Raw genomic sequence first — 17,206 nt, forward strand, 5'->3', positions numbered from 1 at the left:
AGCATAGGATTGTCCAAAATGACTTGTTATCTTGAAGCATTAAAACTGCCCTTCACTGGAGATAAGGGGCCTTGCCCAAACCCTGAAAAACAGCCCCATACCATTATCCCTCCAAATGACATATGGGGGCAAATGTATTTCTTAAACTGTTGATTTAAGGCGTTTTTACAGGGTTGATTTTAAGCCGCCTGATGTAAAAACTGCTGTTTCATCCAGCAAAGCGCTCAACATTGTCATCCCCATTTTTAACCTTGACTACATACAAACTGTCCAATGTATGAAGCGGCGGTTTCACAAATCGCTGCAGAGCTGCCACAAAAACAGCCAAAACAAAAGATGTTGTATACCAGTTTTAGTGCTTTATGTACAATAAGCCAAGTATAGGTAATAGTAAGAATACCAGGACCCCACATGCACTATGCACTATGTGAGTTGGATACCTAAAGCCACATAAAGGTGGACTTACCTTTAAGTGGACATCTTAAAGGATAGCTAAAATTTTTAGTTTTGGGTGGACTTATGTCAAATAAATGAAATAAGAAACTCATCTAGGCTTCCCCGATCCTCTGATCTAGTATGTCCCAGGATGCCTATAATGGTCCACGTCAGTGGTTGAAGTATGGAGGTATATAGTGTTATGACATACCGCCACTGCTTCTACTGCCTTCATTGTAAAACTATCACATTCCATTCACTTACATTTTTCATACCACCACTTCTAAATTTACATACCGCCACTTCTAAATTTACATACCGCCACTTCTAAATTTACATACCGCCACTTCTAAATGTCCACTTCTACCACTAGTCCAAGCAGAAAATCCTCTATTCTGCTTTGGTGTGTTTTTATCAAACTTCCACCAAGATTGTCAAAGCTTCTCCACCATGAGCTTCTCTTTTGAATCAATTGAAATTTAGTACTGGAATGACCATAATCACACTTTCCAGGCATCAAGGGAGCCTTATGATTGTAGGATCACGGGAGATAAGTTTAAGTTATGACATGTTAAGAGAATGATAGATATTTTAGCTAATTATGTTAATGAAGGGTTTTAAATTGTAATTCTATTTATTTTGAAGATCTAGTATTGGAGTATAAAAAGTATTGAAACTAATAATGTAGTTCATGATATACTACTGTTTCTGTAGTGTTAGTTGTTTGTTTGCTCTACTTAAACTATATTCCTACTTGTGACTAGCCATATGTGTGTTGTATGTTGTTTTGGAGCTAATTATAACTGACAATGAGCCATTAGTGTAATAGCTTACTGCAAACAGCAACACTATAAATAATATATTCGTGTCACAGGCTTCCAGATCTGGAATAGGCAGAAAGAGACATTTCAGGCCATAACAGTAGATCTTCACCAGAACTGTTGTAGATTGGATAGACAAGCCCATGCGAGCCAAAGCTAATGCCAATTTCCCCTGCCGAGTATAAAGCTGGCAAATCCTCTATTCACATATGGTAGATGGATTGGTTAATCAGCCTCTGCTGAGCATTTGCCCCAAAATTACAGAGCAGCCAGACAGCAGCAACGCCTCGGCTTTTGTTCAGACTCTCGGCTAGGACAGAAACAGCCGCTCAGTCTTGAGCAGAGAGAGGAATAAAGTCAACCTGTTTGTTTTGGATTTTTCTGTTGCAGTTTTCATATAACAGCTGGTCAGTTTGGCTTGTTTTATGGTAGGCCGAAATTGTTTGTCAGAATGGCTAGATTATTCAAGATAGAAATAGTATTTCTGTATCCTGAAATATAGTTCCCATGTTGTGTAATTCATTAATTATATTGATGTTATAGTGTGAAATTATATGTGTATAACGAGATAGATAGATTAGATAGATAGAGATAGATGGATATATTGATTAGATAGATATAAATAGATAGAGATAGATGGATATATAGATTAGATAGATATAGATGGACAGAGATATAGATGGACAGAGATATAGATGGACAGAGATATAGATGGGCAGAGATATAGATGGGCAGAGATACAGATGGGCAGAGATATAGATGGGCAGAGATATAGATGGACAGATAGAAATGGACAGATAGAAATGGACAGAGATATAGATGGACAGATAGAAATGGACAGAGATATAGATGGACAGATAGAAATGGACAGATAGAAATGGACAGAGATATAGATGGACAGATAGAAATGGACAGAGATACAGATGGACAGATAGAAATGGACAGAGATATAGATGGACAGATATAGATGGACAGATAGAAATGGACAGATAGAAATGGACAGAGATATAGATAGATAGATAGATAGATAGATATAAATAGACAGAGATATAGATTAAATAGATAGAAAACGACAGATATATAGATTAGCTAGATAGATATATAGATAGAGATATAGGGCTAGATTTACTAAGCTGCGGGTTTAAAAATGTGGGGATGTTGCTTATAGCAACTAATCAGATTCTAGCTGTCATTTTGTAGTAGGTACTAAATAAATGAAAGCTAGAATCTGATTGGTTGCTATAGGCAACATCCCCACTTTTTCAAACCCGCAGCTATAGATATAGACAGATATATAGATTAGATAGATAGGTAGATAGAGATAGACAGATATATATGTTAGATCAATCGATACAGAGAGATAGATAGATAGATAGATAGAGGTAGACAGATATATATATATATTAGATAGATCGATAGAGAGACAGATATATAGATTAGATAGATAGACAGACAGATAGATAGATAGACAAACAGACAGACAGAATCCACCTCAATGCAAATGTTCCCGACAACTAGTACTAGTCCTAATGTGCATGGGGTCATTGGACCCAGTGGTTTCTATTCCCATACAAGGTTACATGCTTTTACTAGTGTTATAAATGCTAATAAAGACATATTTTGACACCAGTGGGTATAAAACCTAAATGCACATGAAGCAGCAGGTGGCTCTGATCTGAAAGACAGAAGAAAGGTCATTTGTATGCAATCATGACACAAAAACCCCAATCTATGTTTTGTATGGGTATTCTTGCTAAGTATATAAAGGTATTCCTATATCTGTGATTTGCTTCATTTTAACCCTTTTCAGTAATAATAAAGTGTAAAAACTTCACACTAGCAGGTACCATACAGCAAATTCACATTTCTAAGTAAATGGATGTTTTAAAAGTTTGCAAATATTTACTGTATCTAAATGTCGTAACAACATCGGAAAACCATTGTAGTCCTCCTTTGACTCGTCAGGCTCCCCCCTGGTTACTTTGTCCATTTGCTTTTAAAATAAAAAAGCTACCACTCAACCACGTCAGACATTAAAGGTAATTTACTGACAGATCTACAGGTAAACTATAGCAGACCATGCTTTCACTGTCTAACCTGTACAGCACAAGTGACAGCTGATTGCTTGCTGTGGTCTTAGTGCACCTATAAGCAGTGTTAGAATAACACATGCGTTATTTACCTAGGAAACGGTGCTGAGGTTATTTGTTCCAGCATACACCCTGATGTTTGCCAGAAGTCCTGATTTATTGTGCCAGAAGAGGGCTCAGCTCAGTTATTTTGAACTGTGACTTTGGTTCAGTATGGGCATCACTAGATGGATCAAGGTGTAAATCAGGCCATGGCCAAAGTTTCTCCCAGTGCATTTATCTGCAATATCGGGAGGTATGGTTCCAGTATACTATTCCACCCCAGTCTGACAGGGGACTCACATGCTTACTTTTTGTTATCATCTATATACTCATTTTGACTACATCATCATCATCATCATCATCATTTATTTATATAGCGCCAACATATTCCGTAGCGCTTTACAATTGGGGACAAACGTAATAAACTAATAAACAAACTGGGTAAAACAGACAAAGAGGTGAGAAGGCCCTGCTCGCAAGCTTACAATCTATGGGACAATGGGAGATTGACACATGAGGTTAAGTATACATTTTGCATCTTGGCCCAGCCAGACTGCAAAGGTAGGGTGACTCATAAGCTAAATGATCCTGTCACACAACAATGTTATTCCGGGGGTAGTTGTCTTGTGTGAAATTGTGTAACAGGCTAAAGGTAGTGAGGTTAAGATGGTGGTTGAGGAATATTATAAGCTTGTCTGAATAGGTAGGTTTTCAGAGAACGCTTGAAAGTTTGTAGAACAGAGGAGAGTCTTATTGTGCGAGGGAGAGAGTTCCATAGAGTGGGTGCAGCCCGAAAAAAGTCCTGTAACCGGGAATGGGAGGATGTAATGAGGGTGGATGAGAGACGCAGATCTTTTGCAGAACGGAGTTGCCGAGTTGGGAGATATTTTGAGACAAGAGAGGAGATGTATGTTGGTGCAGCTTTGTTGATGGCCTTGTAGGTTAGTAAAAGTATTTTATATTGGATTCGGTAGAAGACAGGCAGCCAGTGTAGAGACATACAGAGTGATTCAACAGAGGAATAGCTATTTGCAAGGAAAATCAGTCTTGCCGAAGCATGTAAAATAGATTTTAGGGGTTTGAGTCTGTCTTTGGGAAGACCAGTAAGGAGGGAATTGCAATAGTCAATGCGGGAGATGATTAGTGCATGAATTAAGGTTTTAGCAGTGTCTTGTGTGAGATATGTGCGGATTCTGGAAATGTTCTTTAGATGTAGACTACATGTTGGCATGACCCCTCTCGCCTAGGAGGAAATAATCGGTGATGCTATTAAAAGTCTAATAATTGTTCTAACTCCACCCAGTTCATTACCGCTTCGTTGTGTGCCCCCAGCTTTGAAAAATGACTGCAATTGGTGCTCTGACCCTCATTAAATGCACTTAAACAGTTTTCCTTGTGTAAAGAAGACAGCCTAAAAATGCAAAGTTTGCACTGGTTACTGAAGTGCAAAACACCTTTAAGGAGTTAAAGTAATTTTTTTGGGCAACACCAATAAGATCTCTGGGGACCATTTTTTTCTGTATGGAAGAGTATGTAAAAACTGACAGAACAGACAACACATGATATAATCCATTTATATTAATGTATAGAAATATGCATACAAATAGGTGTCTCATTTTGGAATATCTAATTTATATATCAGCAGAGTGACAATAGATCCAGTTTACAATTATGCTATAATTTCATGTTCCTCAGCACCTCACTTACTATACTAAAAGGGGAAATAAGAAATATTTAGTCCACCCACCCAGACTAAAAGTCTCGGACTATCATCACAATTGCTTAACTAAATGAGACCAAATATAAATCGACAGCCTTCTTCTATTCATTATAGACTTATGTCTTTGTAATGTGTAATAAAACTCTCTAAGTGAGTAGAAAAAAACCAGAGATTTTTAAGTTCCTCTTTAGTGACTATATGTAAATTAGCATGACCAGCAGAGCTGTCACTTCTGATGAAGATGCTTGTTTGCAAGGTGTCAATACATACTGTTAACCACAAGTATTCTGAATTAAAATATGTCAATCAGCGGTCGAAGTGGAACTTCTAAGTAGCAGTATGGAAATTTAGAATTTACGGTATGGAAATTGCAAGGGAATGGAAATTGATAGTTTTACAATGAAGGCAGTAGGAGAAGTGGCGGTATGGTATGGTATGGTATGGTGTACCACCGTATACTAGCCTACGTCAACCACTGATGTCAATGAGATGTGTGGGAGATGCTTTTCATTACTGTCTCTCTCTATAGGACCAGGGCACTGCTGTGGGTTTTATGAGTGTGTGCTCTGAGGTCAATGTCCAACTACTGCAAGATTCCTTTGACCTGGGTCCTTTCCACGGGCTGTGCAAACAACATCCTGAAGATGTTCTTCAAGCAAACAAGGAACCTGCCTCAGAGAAAGGTACGATCACAAATGATTATTGTAAAACATAACACAAGCTTCTGATATAATATTACCATATGATATTTCCGCCGCGGAAAAAGTATTGCCGTTATTACGGTAATACTAAGCCGGATTGCAGCTCAGCTGAAATCCAGCGTGAAATGTACCATAATAATGGTATTTCTGCGCACTATAACCGTAATGACGGTAATAGTGCATGCGCTGCGTTACTTTAGGCAGTAATGCCAACAATTGTATATGCCCCCTTGTGTATCTACTTAGCGCAACTAAATAAAGATTAATTATAAAACAATGTAAAGTTTAGTTGTTTAAACTTTTGCTAAGAATAACTGGTTATTGTTACCTAGCTTAGGTTCTGCAGTCCACCCGGTGCTGCCTGGAAGCTGCAGTGTTTGTTTCCATCAACGTGGACAGTACTATGTTGTATGTACTGAAAGCATAGTAAAGTCCTTGTTAATGGAAATTTTATTTTTAATGCCCTACTAACGCTTCTCAATTTAGTATCTCATCTATTAACATAGTTTGGTGTGTCAACCAAAACCTTCTCAGCCTACACAGGTCACACGTACAAAATCATCTTAAGCTAAACATCCATCACAAGTATAAAAGTTTGAACAACAAAGGAACAAAAAGTGGTTTGTTTTCTATAAAATGAAGTTAAAGGAATAGGTATCCTGCCATGCATATTGTCTATTCTTGTAAGAATGTGAGATTACACAGGTAAATCTGTGTACTGACAGAGAAATGTCAGTGACCTAGAAACTAGATGTGCTTTCACAGAAATATAGCCGCATAGAAGATGTAACACTGTGCAATTTGTAGTATAGATATCACATACTTTATCTAGAAACCCATTTCCCTTACGGTTCAGATAGAGAAATGCATACATTTTGCAGTTACTGTAAGCAACGCAGCTATATTTTTTAACAAGCAGGTAATGTTTCGGTGTGGGGCATGGTGCTACGTACTGTGGAATTAATCCAGATAATATTAAATATATAAATATATATAAATATATATATATATATATATATATATATATATATATATAAACAAAAGACAGTTGTCAGCGCTTATCCTTTACGCTGCAGATCTGTGTGTGTCTAGCAAAATGAAAACATGAGGTATTAGTTCATATTTTTATCAAAACATTTAAGCCTGCATCCCAGCGTCAAGTGCACCTCATTATATGCAGGTCCTACACTGACCTATATGCTTTAAACACCAAAATGCAGTTATATGTATATATATATTTACATTAAAGAGCAAAACTGAATCTCCATGTACAGTATTTACTTTTAGTTACAGTTCAAATTGAAAAAACTCCATAAAACTGTTCTTAACACTGGGCCTCCAATCCACTTTGGCGTTTCATGTGCAGATCAGTGGGAATGCCTACTTCCATTGGCTCTTTACTGAGTGTGATTGGCTCCGAGATTGATAACAGTATCTACAGTGAACATAACATTTACTAATTTACCCTCTTTTACTTCTCTTTGCTGCTTATATTTGTCTCGTAAGCTCTCTTTTAAAATATCTATCCTGTCCGTTGTGTACACATGTCTATGAATGCTATAAAATCTCTTGTATAGTAAGTGTATCGCTATAGCCCTCATTCAGAACTGATATTTTCCCTGTAAACATTACATTTATTTGCAGGTTTGGTACAGTCTTTAATATTTTTCCATGTTTATCATTAAGCGAGGAGATATTTCAACAATGGTACAAGGCTAGAGGGCCTAAACCTTCCTGGCATCAGATATCCTCTTTATTTTGTATATAAGGCTATAGCATCTGTATGTGTGGATAGAGGTAATACAAGTATGCTGACTCCCAGTGAGTCTGTCTGTACTGGTATTCCATAGTAAGGTGGCAGCAATCTCAATGATAAAGTTGAAAGTAAAAAGCAATAAATGAGTTGAGGTGTCCCATATGGGGACCTCTCGTTTTGGCCCTAATTTCTGGGTGATGTTTTGGAAGGTTGCTGGCTATAGGAAGAGAAGAAAGCTGGAAGACTCGGTTGGCAGAGTTTGACTAGCACTGTTGTTGTGCAGCTGGTGCCTGGTACAAATGGGTGATTAGACCTGGCAGAGATCCTCCAGCACTAGTGTTGTGCAGCTGGGCCTGGGTGTAGTCACTATTTAATGTAAGGAGAGATTGGATAGGTTTGATACAAAAATGAGAAAATTCAAGGGAAAATGTAATCTACAATTAAAAGACAACAGAATCTAGAATGTTGACAGCACTTGAGACTATTCAAAAGCTCAAATTCACACAGATCTGCTCCATGAAGCTGTAGGCTTATGTGTTGTGCTGCTCCCTCCTAGTTCACACTATGGCTAGAGAGACCCCCATAATCTCTGAGCAAAATTATATGCATGAAATAACTGAAATATGCAGAATTTGCTATAAAATGTATCTGCTAGAATCTTGCATGTTTAATAGGGACTCTTAGATCCAGTTTACACTGAATGTATTCGTTTTTTGTGGCTCATCAGTGTTTCTCCCTGGTTAAAAATATGCTAAAAAAGGGCAGGGGGGATCAAAAGCAATGGTGTCCTAAAGTTTAGGATTTTGGACAGGGAGTGCACATGAGAAGGGGACATGGTCACAGATGAGGCACCACGTCATGTAGAGGTGTGCCACAGTCACAGGTGGTACCAGCAGGTCCAAAGCACTGGGACACTTCCAGCCCCCTACATTGTGGCAGCATTAAGAGATCTAAGTCAGAACCAGTCAGAACTGTGGTAACCACCTGTATCTACATTGTATCACTCTGTATTGTATATCAGTCACCAGAATGCTCCTTGTGTTGCATTATACACTAATCACCAGAATGCTCTCTCTAACATGTATCAGTGACTAGAATGCTCTCTCTCTTGTATATTGCTCTGTGTTGAACACCTTGGGCTGCATTCTGTTTGAATTACAGCTCTTTCAACTAACAACTTGGAGGTAATGTTTCGGTGTGGGGCTGAATTAAATCCAACATCAAACATCTATAGCCACATTTTTTGGACCGTGCCCATTATTTTATGACAATGCTCTTCTTTTCAAAGCTTTACAAATAACATAATTCCAACCACTGTTCATATTGTGGTTGAGATTTGTTGTACAACTGTCTTAGATATGGTATGGTGCCAGCATTTGTTTCTATAATATATGACATTTTTTAGCATAAGAAAACCTCAGCCATTCTCTTCTAGTGCTAAATCACTATAGCTCTGAAAGCTTTGTTGTTATCTGCCATAGAGTGCTCTGACAATAAACCAATATATTTGTGTGACTTTATTACATGATTGCAATCTACAGGCATGCAGAGCATGATATACTGTTATCATTACTGGACAGTAAGAAATCACATAAGAAATGTGACATTCAGCAAGCAATGGGTTTGGTGCATAATTTGTATTTACAATGTAGGATGCCAATTATGGAAACTATTGAACACAGCCCTGTCTCAATCACTTGTTCCTCAGCCATTTACCCACCAAGCACAATAGGCCAACAGCTGCAAACTAGCCGCAGACAACCTCCTGTGATAAAGCACATTTGGTTTCCTTTGTTGCACATTACATCTAAAAGGAGACAAAACCGGCATGACCTAGTATAACAGATAATCTGCCAGAGAAATTGATGGAATTTCCACCTACTTTAGTGTACTCACAGTTTTATCTCGTTTTGTGTAAAGTGTCCAGGTTTACAATCAAATTCTTTAATTAAATTAAACACAGACATGAAAACATAATGGAAAAAATATGTTAATGTTATATTTTCTCAGTATCCCTGTTTTACTTGAGATGTACTAAATGTTTACTCTTTTATAAAAAGGGTATTTCAGTCCAATGTTTGTTTAAATCCTCTGCTGCTAAAGGTCAGCTTAGAGCACTGGTTCTTAAGTCCAATCTAGAAGCCCCCACTAACTCTCCAGGGGGTATATTTGCTAAACTGTGGGTTTGAAAAAGTGGAGATGTTGTCTATAGCAACCAATCAGATTCTAGCTATTATTTTGTATTATTTATATGATAACAATAATCTGATTGGTTGCTATAAGGGCACCCTCTTATGTCCTGGTCACCTCCTAGGGCTTCAGCGGCACCTTAGGCTCTTGTTTCACCTTTATCCCTCAAGAAGTCTGCTGAGTATAACTACACTGTGTCATAGCAGTTGGCAGAAGGGCGGGCTCCATTCATCAGGTCAATTCCAGGGCTTCCAGTCTACCAGACACTCTGCTGGTAATCAGGATTTGCACCTGTGTGATTCTGGTAAAAAGTTGCTATGTATTTCCCTCAGTCTCTCACTAGCTGGGGTACAGGTCAGATACCTGTAGAGCAGGGGTGGGCAAACCAGTCCTCAAGGGCCATATAACAGTTCATGTTTTTAGGATTTCTGTCTGTAGAAACAGCTGGGATAATTACTGACCCGACCAAATAGATTAACTCAGCTGTGCATGATTAAAGAAATCCTAAAAACATTAACTGTTATATGGCCCTTGAGGACTGGTTTGCCCACCCCTGCTGTAGAGCAGTGTTTCTCAAATCCAGTCCTCAGGACCCACTAACAGTGCAGGATTGCCAGGTGACCAGTGAAATAATTATACCACCTGCTACACTGTGTCAGTCAGTAATGAATACACCTGTGCTCCAGCAAGGAGATATGGAAAACATGTACTGCTAGGGGGTGGCTGAGCACTGGATTTGAGAAACACCGCTGTAGAGAGACATTGCAATTTATTAGCAGTTAGTTCTGTTATTTTGTGTGTGGAGATTGTTGACAAAGAGGATCAAAATGAGGACAGAAGAGTTTTGGAAGACATTGAGACTTTTTTAATGTATATGATCTTGTGTTTCTGGGGATATTTTACTTGCTTATAATGTATGCAAGTCAGTACATGTACTCCTACTTAAATATAGTTTGCAGTGTTTCTGGGTTTGCTTGTGGAACCCCTAAGCGGTGATTTTGATGCCAGACTAATAGGAGCACTCTGTATACTTATTTGTGTGTACAATATTTGTCTATATCTTACCTGTACATAGTCTATAGTGCAGAGTCCATAAAGCTTACCTGTTAAGTTCCTGGTAGTTGCCATGCCTTACTGGCCACTGTCAAATGGTGTTCAAAAGAGGATTTTTAAAGCATGTATCCTAGCACAAGTGAGCAAGTCCTGCATTTTGAAGACATATGTAGCTTCAGGAGAATAAGTAATAGACAGCCTTCTGCTTCTTATGCTGTAGAATTGAAACCTCAGTCCTTGCAGACTACATTAAACCTTTAATTTCTTAATGAACAAAAATAAATTAATATTATGATTTGAAATACCTATATAACATATCATCATCATCATCATCATCATCAGCTATTTATATAACGCCACTAATTCCGCAGCGCTGTACCGAAAACTGACTCACATCAGTCTCTGCCCCATTGGAGTTTACAGCCTAGAGCAGGGGTGGGCAAACCAGTCCTCAAGGGCCATATAACAGTTCATGTTTTTAGGATTTCTGTCTGTAGAAACAGCTGGGATAATTACTGACCCAGCCAAATAGATTAACTCAGCTGTGCATGATTAAAGAAATCCTAAAAACATGAACTGTTATATGGCCCTTGAGGACTGGTTTGCCCACCCCTGGCCTAGAGACTAGGATCAGTTTCCGGGCCATCTTAACAACATTATGGGCCCCTGGGCAAAGCAGTGCACCGGGGCCCCTACATATATATCTATACATAGAGATACAGATATAGATATATAGAGATAGATAGATGTACTTGCTCAGTGACCATTGAAGGTTTTTTATGCAGGTTTTTTTTTTGCAGGATTATTTATTCTAATTAAGAGCCCTGCCTATGGGGCCCCCTTGCCCGTTGCGTCCCCGGGCACGTGCCCAATGGAAAAGATGGCCCTGATCAGTTTGATAGCAGCCAATTAACCCACTAATATGTTTTTGGAATGTGGGAAGAAACTGGAGCACCCAGAGGAAACCCACACAAACACGGGGAGAACATAAAACTCCACACAGATAAGGTCATTGTCGGGGATCGAACTTCTGACCCCAGTGCTGCGATTGAGAATTGCTAACTACTAAGCCACCGTGCTTCCGACATATAACATATAACCATTATGATAAGAAATACCTATATAATACACACATGGGTGCTAATGTCATTGCTTCAGTGTTTGTTAGGACAGTGTTTGTACTATAAGGAGTAACACACCCTACTGTAAATTATTACAGATAGTAGAAATCATCTCCGAATCCTGCTACCTTTATAGAAGCATATGTGTTAAGAGAACTCCTAGATCCTTTAGAGTCTAGCATAGATTATTTTATATTAACCCCAAATGCATTGTTTTGTTTTTTTTATAAAGTGTCATCTTGTTCCACAGTTCTGTATATACATTGGTTACAATACAGAAATATACTTTGCTCGCTAGAACTTTCAATCCAAATGAAAAAGTAGTGAAATCTGACCAGCAAGGCTCCAGTGGAACTGCCACAATGCCATATAATTCCAGTACTTTTCCCTTCTGCGGGATGTTTTATGCTAATAGAAAAGAAAACACTCATTTGAAAGTTCAGACCTCTAATAATCACCACGTGTATTTCTCCCACCCAGGGGCTTCATTTCCTTAAGCTTTGCACTGTCCACAGGTAGTTATTGTTTTCCTCTTAGAAATCCATGTTGAACAACAACAAGGAATAATTAGGCAAAAATCAATTTTAACTCTACTGTCGATATGCCATTTATGTCAGGAGATAATTACAGTAATTTAGATGCTACTCTATGTGAGGTCAGGAATTAGTCGCCTGAAACACTGATTTCAAAGTATTGAAAAGATTTCTTCCTCTAGGTAACACACTGGGTCTTGCGGACCCTGCTGCTATTTTTCCCACTAAAAATCTAATGTCTTTTCTCCTTATTGAATTTAGAAGTGATCTCTTCTTAATCAAACACTGTTGATGTGTTCTACGGTAATGGCAATTGATGAAAACCTCACAGTAATGAAGGGATATTCTGTTTTAAAATATTATTACGATAATTAATATTCTCATCTGTTTTTTCTTTTATGTGTTTATAAAGCTATTGTTGTATCCAGGATATATTTAATTCTTAAGGGGGTGAGATTGTCTATAGATAGCAATAGCAACACTTATTTGAGTCTTGCAGGCACACCTTCCAGTGCAATAAAGCACAGTTACAACCAATCCAGTAGGCCCCTTTTCCCCTCAACGAAAGAATTAAGGTTTATTTTTTTATTGTTCTTGTTGTTATTATTATTTAGATCTGGCGATAACAGGAGTCAGTACAAAAATGCTTTATTATGTAAATAAAGCTTTTTTTCTTAATTTAACTTTTATGGGGGAAATTCAATTCAGCACGAAGTGCCATAGAAGCTTGGCACAAGGTATTAAAGTAAGTAAAACATCATTAATGTTTGTTCGCACCTCATAGTTATAATCGTTTTGTTTTACTGGCTGAACACCCAGAGGAGACGCATTGTGCGAGTCCGGTTCACACATGCTCATAGGCCCCCACACAAGTGGTAAGTTCGGCCTTACCGCTGCCAGGCAATTTTACCAGGAAGCTGAGATCACTTGGCTGCCCTGGGAAAATGTATTGGAAAATAGTGAAAGATTTTCTGTGGCAATAGTAAATCTTCCATATCGAAACCTAATAATAAATAGACACCTTATTCTTTCAACTATTCAAAATTCTTTACTGCGCCTAACTTGGGCAGTTCATATACTCCTTTGTCCTCCAATATCACCTTTATATCGACACAATAATCTACCTTTCCTCCCCTAACCTCTCTCCCTCCTTCCTCTCCCGTGTGTCCACTTGGATGGCAGGACGCTACCTCAAGCTCAACATATCCAAAGCCGAGCTCATCATCTTTTCACCTCCTAGTGTCAGGTCTCCTCCTCTGATCTCCGTTAAGGTTGATGGTGTCGCCCTGTTCTCTATGCACTCTGCCTGAGGTCATTATTGATTCTGCACTCAATTTCACTCCCCACATCCAGTCCCTTGCCCATTCCTGTTACCTCCATTTTCTTAACATTGCCAAGATTTACCCTTTCCTCTCCCTAAACGCCACCAAGACCATCATCCATACTTTTGTCAACTCTCTCCTTGATTATTGCAATCTTCTCCTCTATCGCTTGCCTGACAAATGTCAGCCCCCTTTGCAATCTGTGCTGAATGCGGTGTTGCAACTAATCTTCCTCTGCTGACTTTCCTCTTCCGCTAATGAACTTTACCTCTCCTCATCATTTCTCACCACCTCACACACCCGCCTTCAGGACTTTACCTGCCCCACAATTGGAACTCCCTGCCCTGCTCAGTCAGACTCGCCCCCGACCCCTCACCTTTTCACACCAGCCTACCCGACCCCATCCTAAGACAATTCCCTCCTCACCCTTCACCTGCCTCTTTCACTCCACCTCTATCATTTATTACCCTAATTCTCTTAATGTTAACTCTCACACGTTTGTCTCTCTCTATTTCCTATCTCCTCATCATCTTTGTGATATTTCCTTTGTTCTAGTATGTTCTTCATGTCTCCTTATGTAGTTGCTTTCTCTATAATCTCTTATATTGATTTATACTTATTCTGTTGTTTCTATTGTCCTTTACTTATCTGTAATTTTTTGTTGATTGTGCGCCGCTGGAGATTCTATGGCGCCATGTAGATAAATTTGATGATGATGGTGAACTATTTCCAATAGGTTGCAATATACTCAACGGAAGCTGAAACAATTTGAAGATCGCCATTCTTGGTTTTATATCCTTATTGGTGGGTTCTTTCCAACCTCCGGACGTAGGTCTAAAACCTGTGCATCGTTCTGAAAGCCTAAACTGGAACTGGCTGTTACTGACATCCAAGTTTTGTGTTATCACATATTGCAGTAATTGAAAGATAAAAACACCTTCAACCTACACTTTATTTTGACCCACCAATGTTTAACAAAATACTGTTATGGTATCTTTAAATATCAGAAAGACACAAAGTATATCAAAGGGTATTTTGTGGGTTAAACTACTTGTGTGAAAATAAAACATTTGGTAGTTTATTAGGTAATGCAAGTTGCAGTGATGCTGAATCAGAGCAAAAATGTGACTTAAGATGCATACACACAGTCATTCAGTCCGCATTGCTCCTCTGCTCTGATGGAATCCTAATGCCTAGGAGGATGACAAGGACGGTTATCAGCTACTCAGGGCAAAACAGGGTGAATGCCCGACAGATTATATACAGAATAAAATCACTGCAGACTGGGTCTGTTCCCTTTCACTCTGGGTGATCCTTATAATCCTGAAAGGGATCAATGTTCCCTTTTTAAACTTCCCTTTCTTCCGTTCAATGGTCAGTGAAAAAGGAGTTACCGAGCACCTGTGTGCATGCATCCCTTTGGGCAGGAGGGCCAAAAGTCCTTCAGTATGAGAGCCACGCCTGAACGGAGGTCCTTCGCTTGACTGTACTTGTGACATCATGCCATGTTGGTCTGCTGTGCATTACACTGCTCACAAACCAGCAACACAACCTAAAGGATTCTGCTGTGATATCCTGTTTCCCTTTAAAATTCTGTACACAGATTGGAAGAACCCTAAACAATTGATAGCATTGTGTACGTGGCAGGTTGGAACGATAAAGGACACGGGTGACATGTTCATGATATGTGTGTCTTAGCCTCGCTGAATAGGAACAATAGCACAGCTTGCATATCACTCAGTCCTTTTTATTGCTGCCTGGAAAGTGCATGAGGACTGATAAGCTCAGACAGATTGTTATTTATTTATTAACCTTTATATAGCGCTTAGCTATTACACATCACATTACAGAGAATATTTAAACATATTTAAACAGACTCTGCACTATTGAAGCCTACGGTCTAAATGTTCTGCCACGCAAACGTACACTAGGGTTAGTTTCACATGAACCTACCAGCAATCTAAAATTTTGCATTGTGGAAGGAATCTAAAGCAGCTGGAGGAAACCCATGGGAGCACACACCGACTCCACACAGATAGGGCCCTGTTTGGATTCAAATCTAGGAATACAGTGCTGAGGGACAGCAATGCTAACCACTGTGCCACGCGATCCTTTGGTGTCTACACCCTAATCTACAGCAGCTGCTTTCTCTTACAAACTTCCTACGCTGAATATGTCTTACACAAGCTGTAAAACACCCACCTCTATCTGTTCTTATAGGAAATATTTTAGATAAGAGACAGCCACTAGAAACTGCAGTGTCAAGTGAAAATCCATTTGTTCGCTAATGGGAATTTTTCAAAAGGACTGTATTTTTGCAGGCTTCAAGCTACATGAAACTGCTTCTTCAATTAGGAACTTAAATAGATTTGCCTTTATGCCGGTATAAAAGTATCTTTTAATAATTTAATTTTTTATTTTTTTTTTACAAATAAATGAACATTGCTGACTTAGGCTAATTTTTATTACTTATGGGTTTGATGTGTTATTAAAAGACAACTAAGCCTCAAATTGAAATCTTCATATGTGAAGCATGGTGTGTGGATAATAATTTTTGATAATTATAATTGATAATTTTTACTGTTAAGAAAAATACAGTTGTTTTCCTGAGCAATTGCTTGTACGGAGTTAGTTAGCCTCTGTTGAAGAGCGTTGCTTTTCCTTTGTTGCTCACTTCTAATGTTCTTTTCCTGCTGCAACCGCAGTCTGTCCCCACTGTGCTAACATCTGATGGTTTTCTTGTTCACCTCAACAGTTCACCACTGTAAGCTCCTGCTGCACTGATATTCTTTGTGCTTCATGGATGTACTCATTGCTGCTGAGCTAAAGTAAAGGCTAGGGGCCTGATTCATTAAGGATCTTAACTGAAGAAACTTCTTATTTCAGTCTCCTGGACAAAACCATGTTACAATGCAAGGGGTGCAAACTATAATTCTGTTTTGCACATAAGTTAAATACTGACTGTTTTTTCATGTAGCACACAAATATCAACTTTAAATTTTAGTGTACAAATAAGCTATCAAGTATTTGTGTGCTACATGAAAAAACAGTCAGTATTTAACTTATGTGCAAAACAGAATACTAATTTGCACCCCTTGCATTGTAACATGGTTTTGTCCAGGAGACTGAAATAAGAAGTTTCTTCAGTTAAGATCCTTAATGAATCAGGCCCTAAGTTCTGAGCGTGACAAGACCATGCCCAGACCGGCCAACATGACCTATTTTGTGAAGAGAATACTTGTCTGGTCAAGTACTGTGAAAACAAGCCTTTTATTTCATTTCATTAATTGACTCCAAGATAATCCAGTTCAAAAATAAGTGGAAATATCAAATCACACAATTATCTCTGTAATAGACTTGGTCACTTTGACATTTCTGCATCCCATGCTTTCTTTTGTCTTTCATACATTTTGCATCAGTAC

The 17,206-nt window shown here is 38.6% G+C and overlaps 1 protein-coding gene across 1 annotated transcript in view; it reads left to right on the forward strand.

Moving 5' to 3' along the window:
- The window catches only part of CFAP61 (cilia and flagella associated protein 61), a 228,483-nt gene that overhangs the window by 19,666 nt on the left and 191,611 nt on the right, over window positions 1-17,206 (forward strand). Inside the window, exon 8 of the mRNA XM_075203834.1 lies at window positions 5,638-5,791. Coding sequence (XP_075059935.1) covers window positions 5,638-5,791 — 154 coding nt within the window. The remainder of the gene's footprint in view (window positions 1-5,637; window positions 5,792-17,206) is intronic.

The sequence above is a fragment of the Mixophyes fleayi genome, chromosome 3 (genome assembly GCF_038048845.1).
Source record: "Mixophyes fleayi isolate aMixFle1 chromosome 3, aMixFle1.hap1, whole genome shotgun sequence".
NCBI lineage: Eukaryota > Metazoa > Chordata > Amphibia > Anura > Limnodynastidae > Mixophyes > Mixophyes fleayi.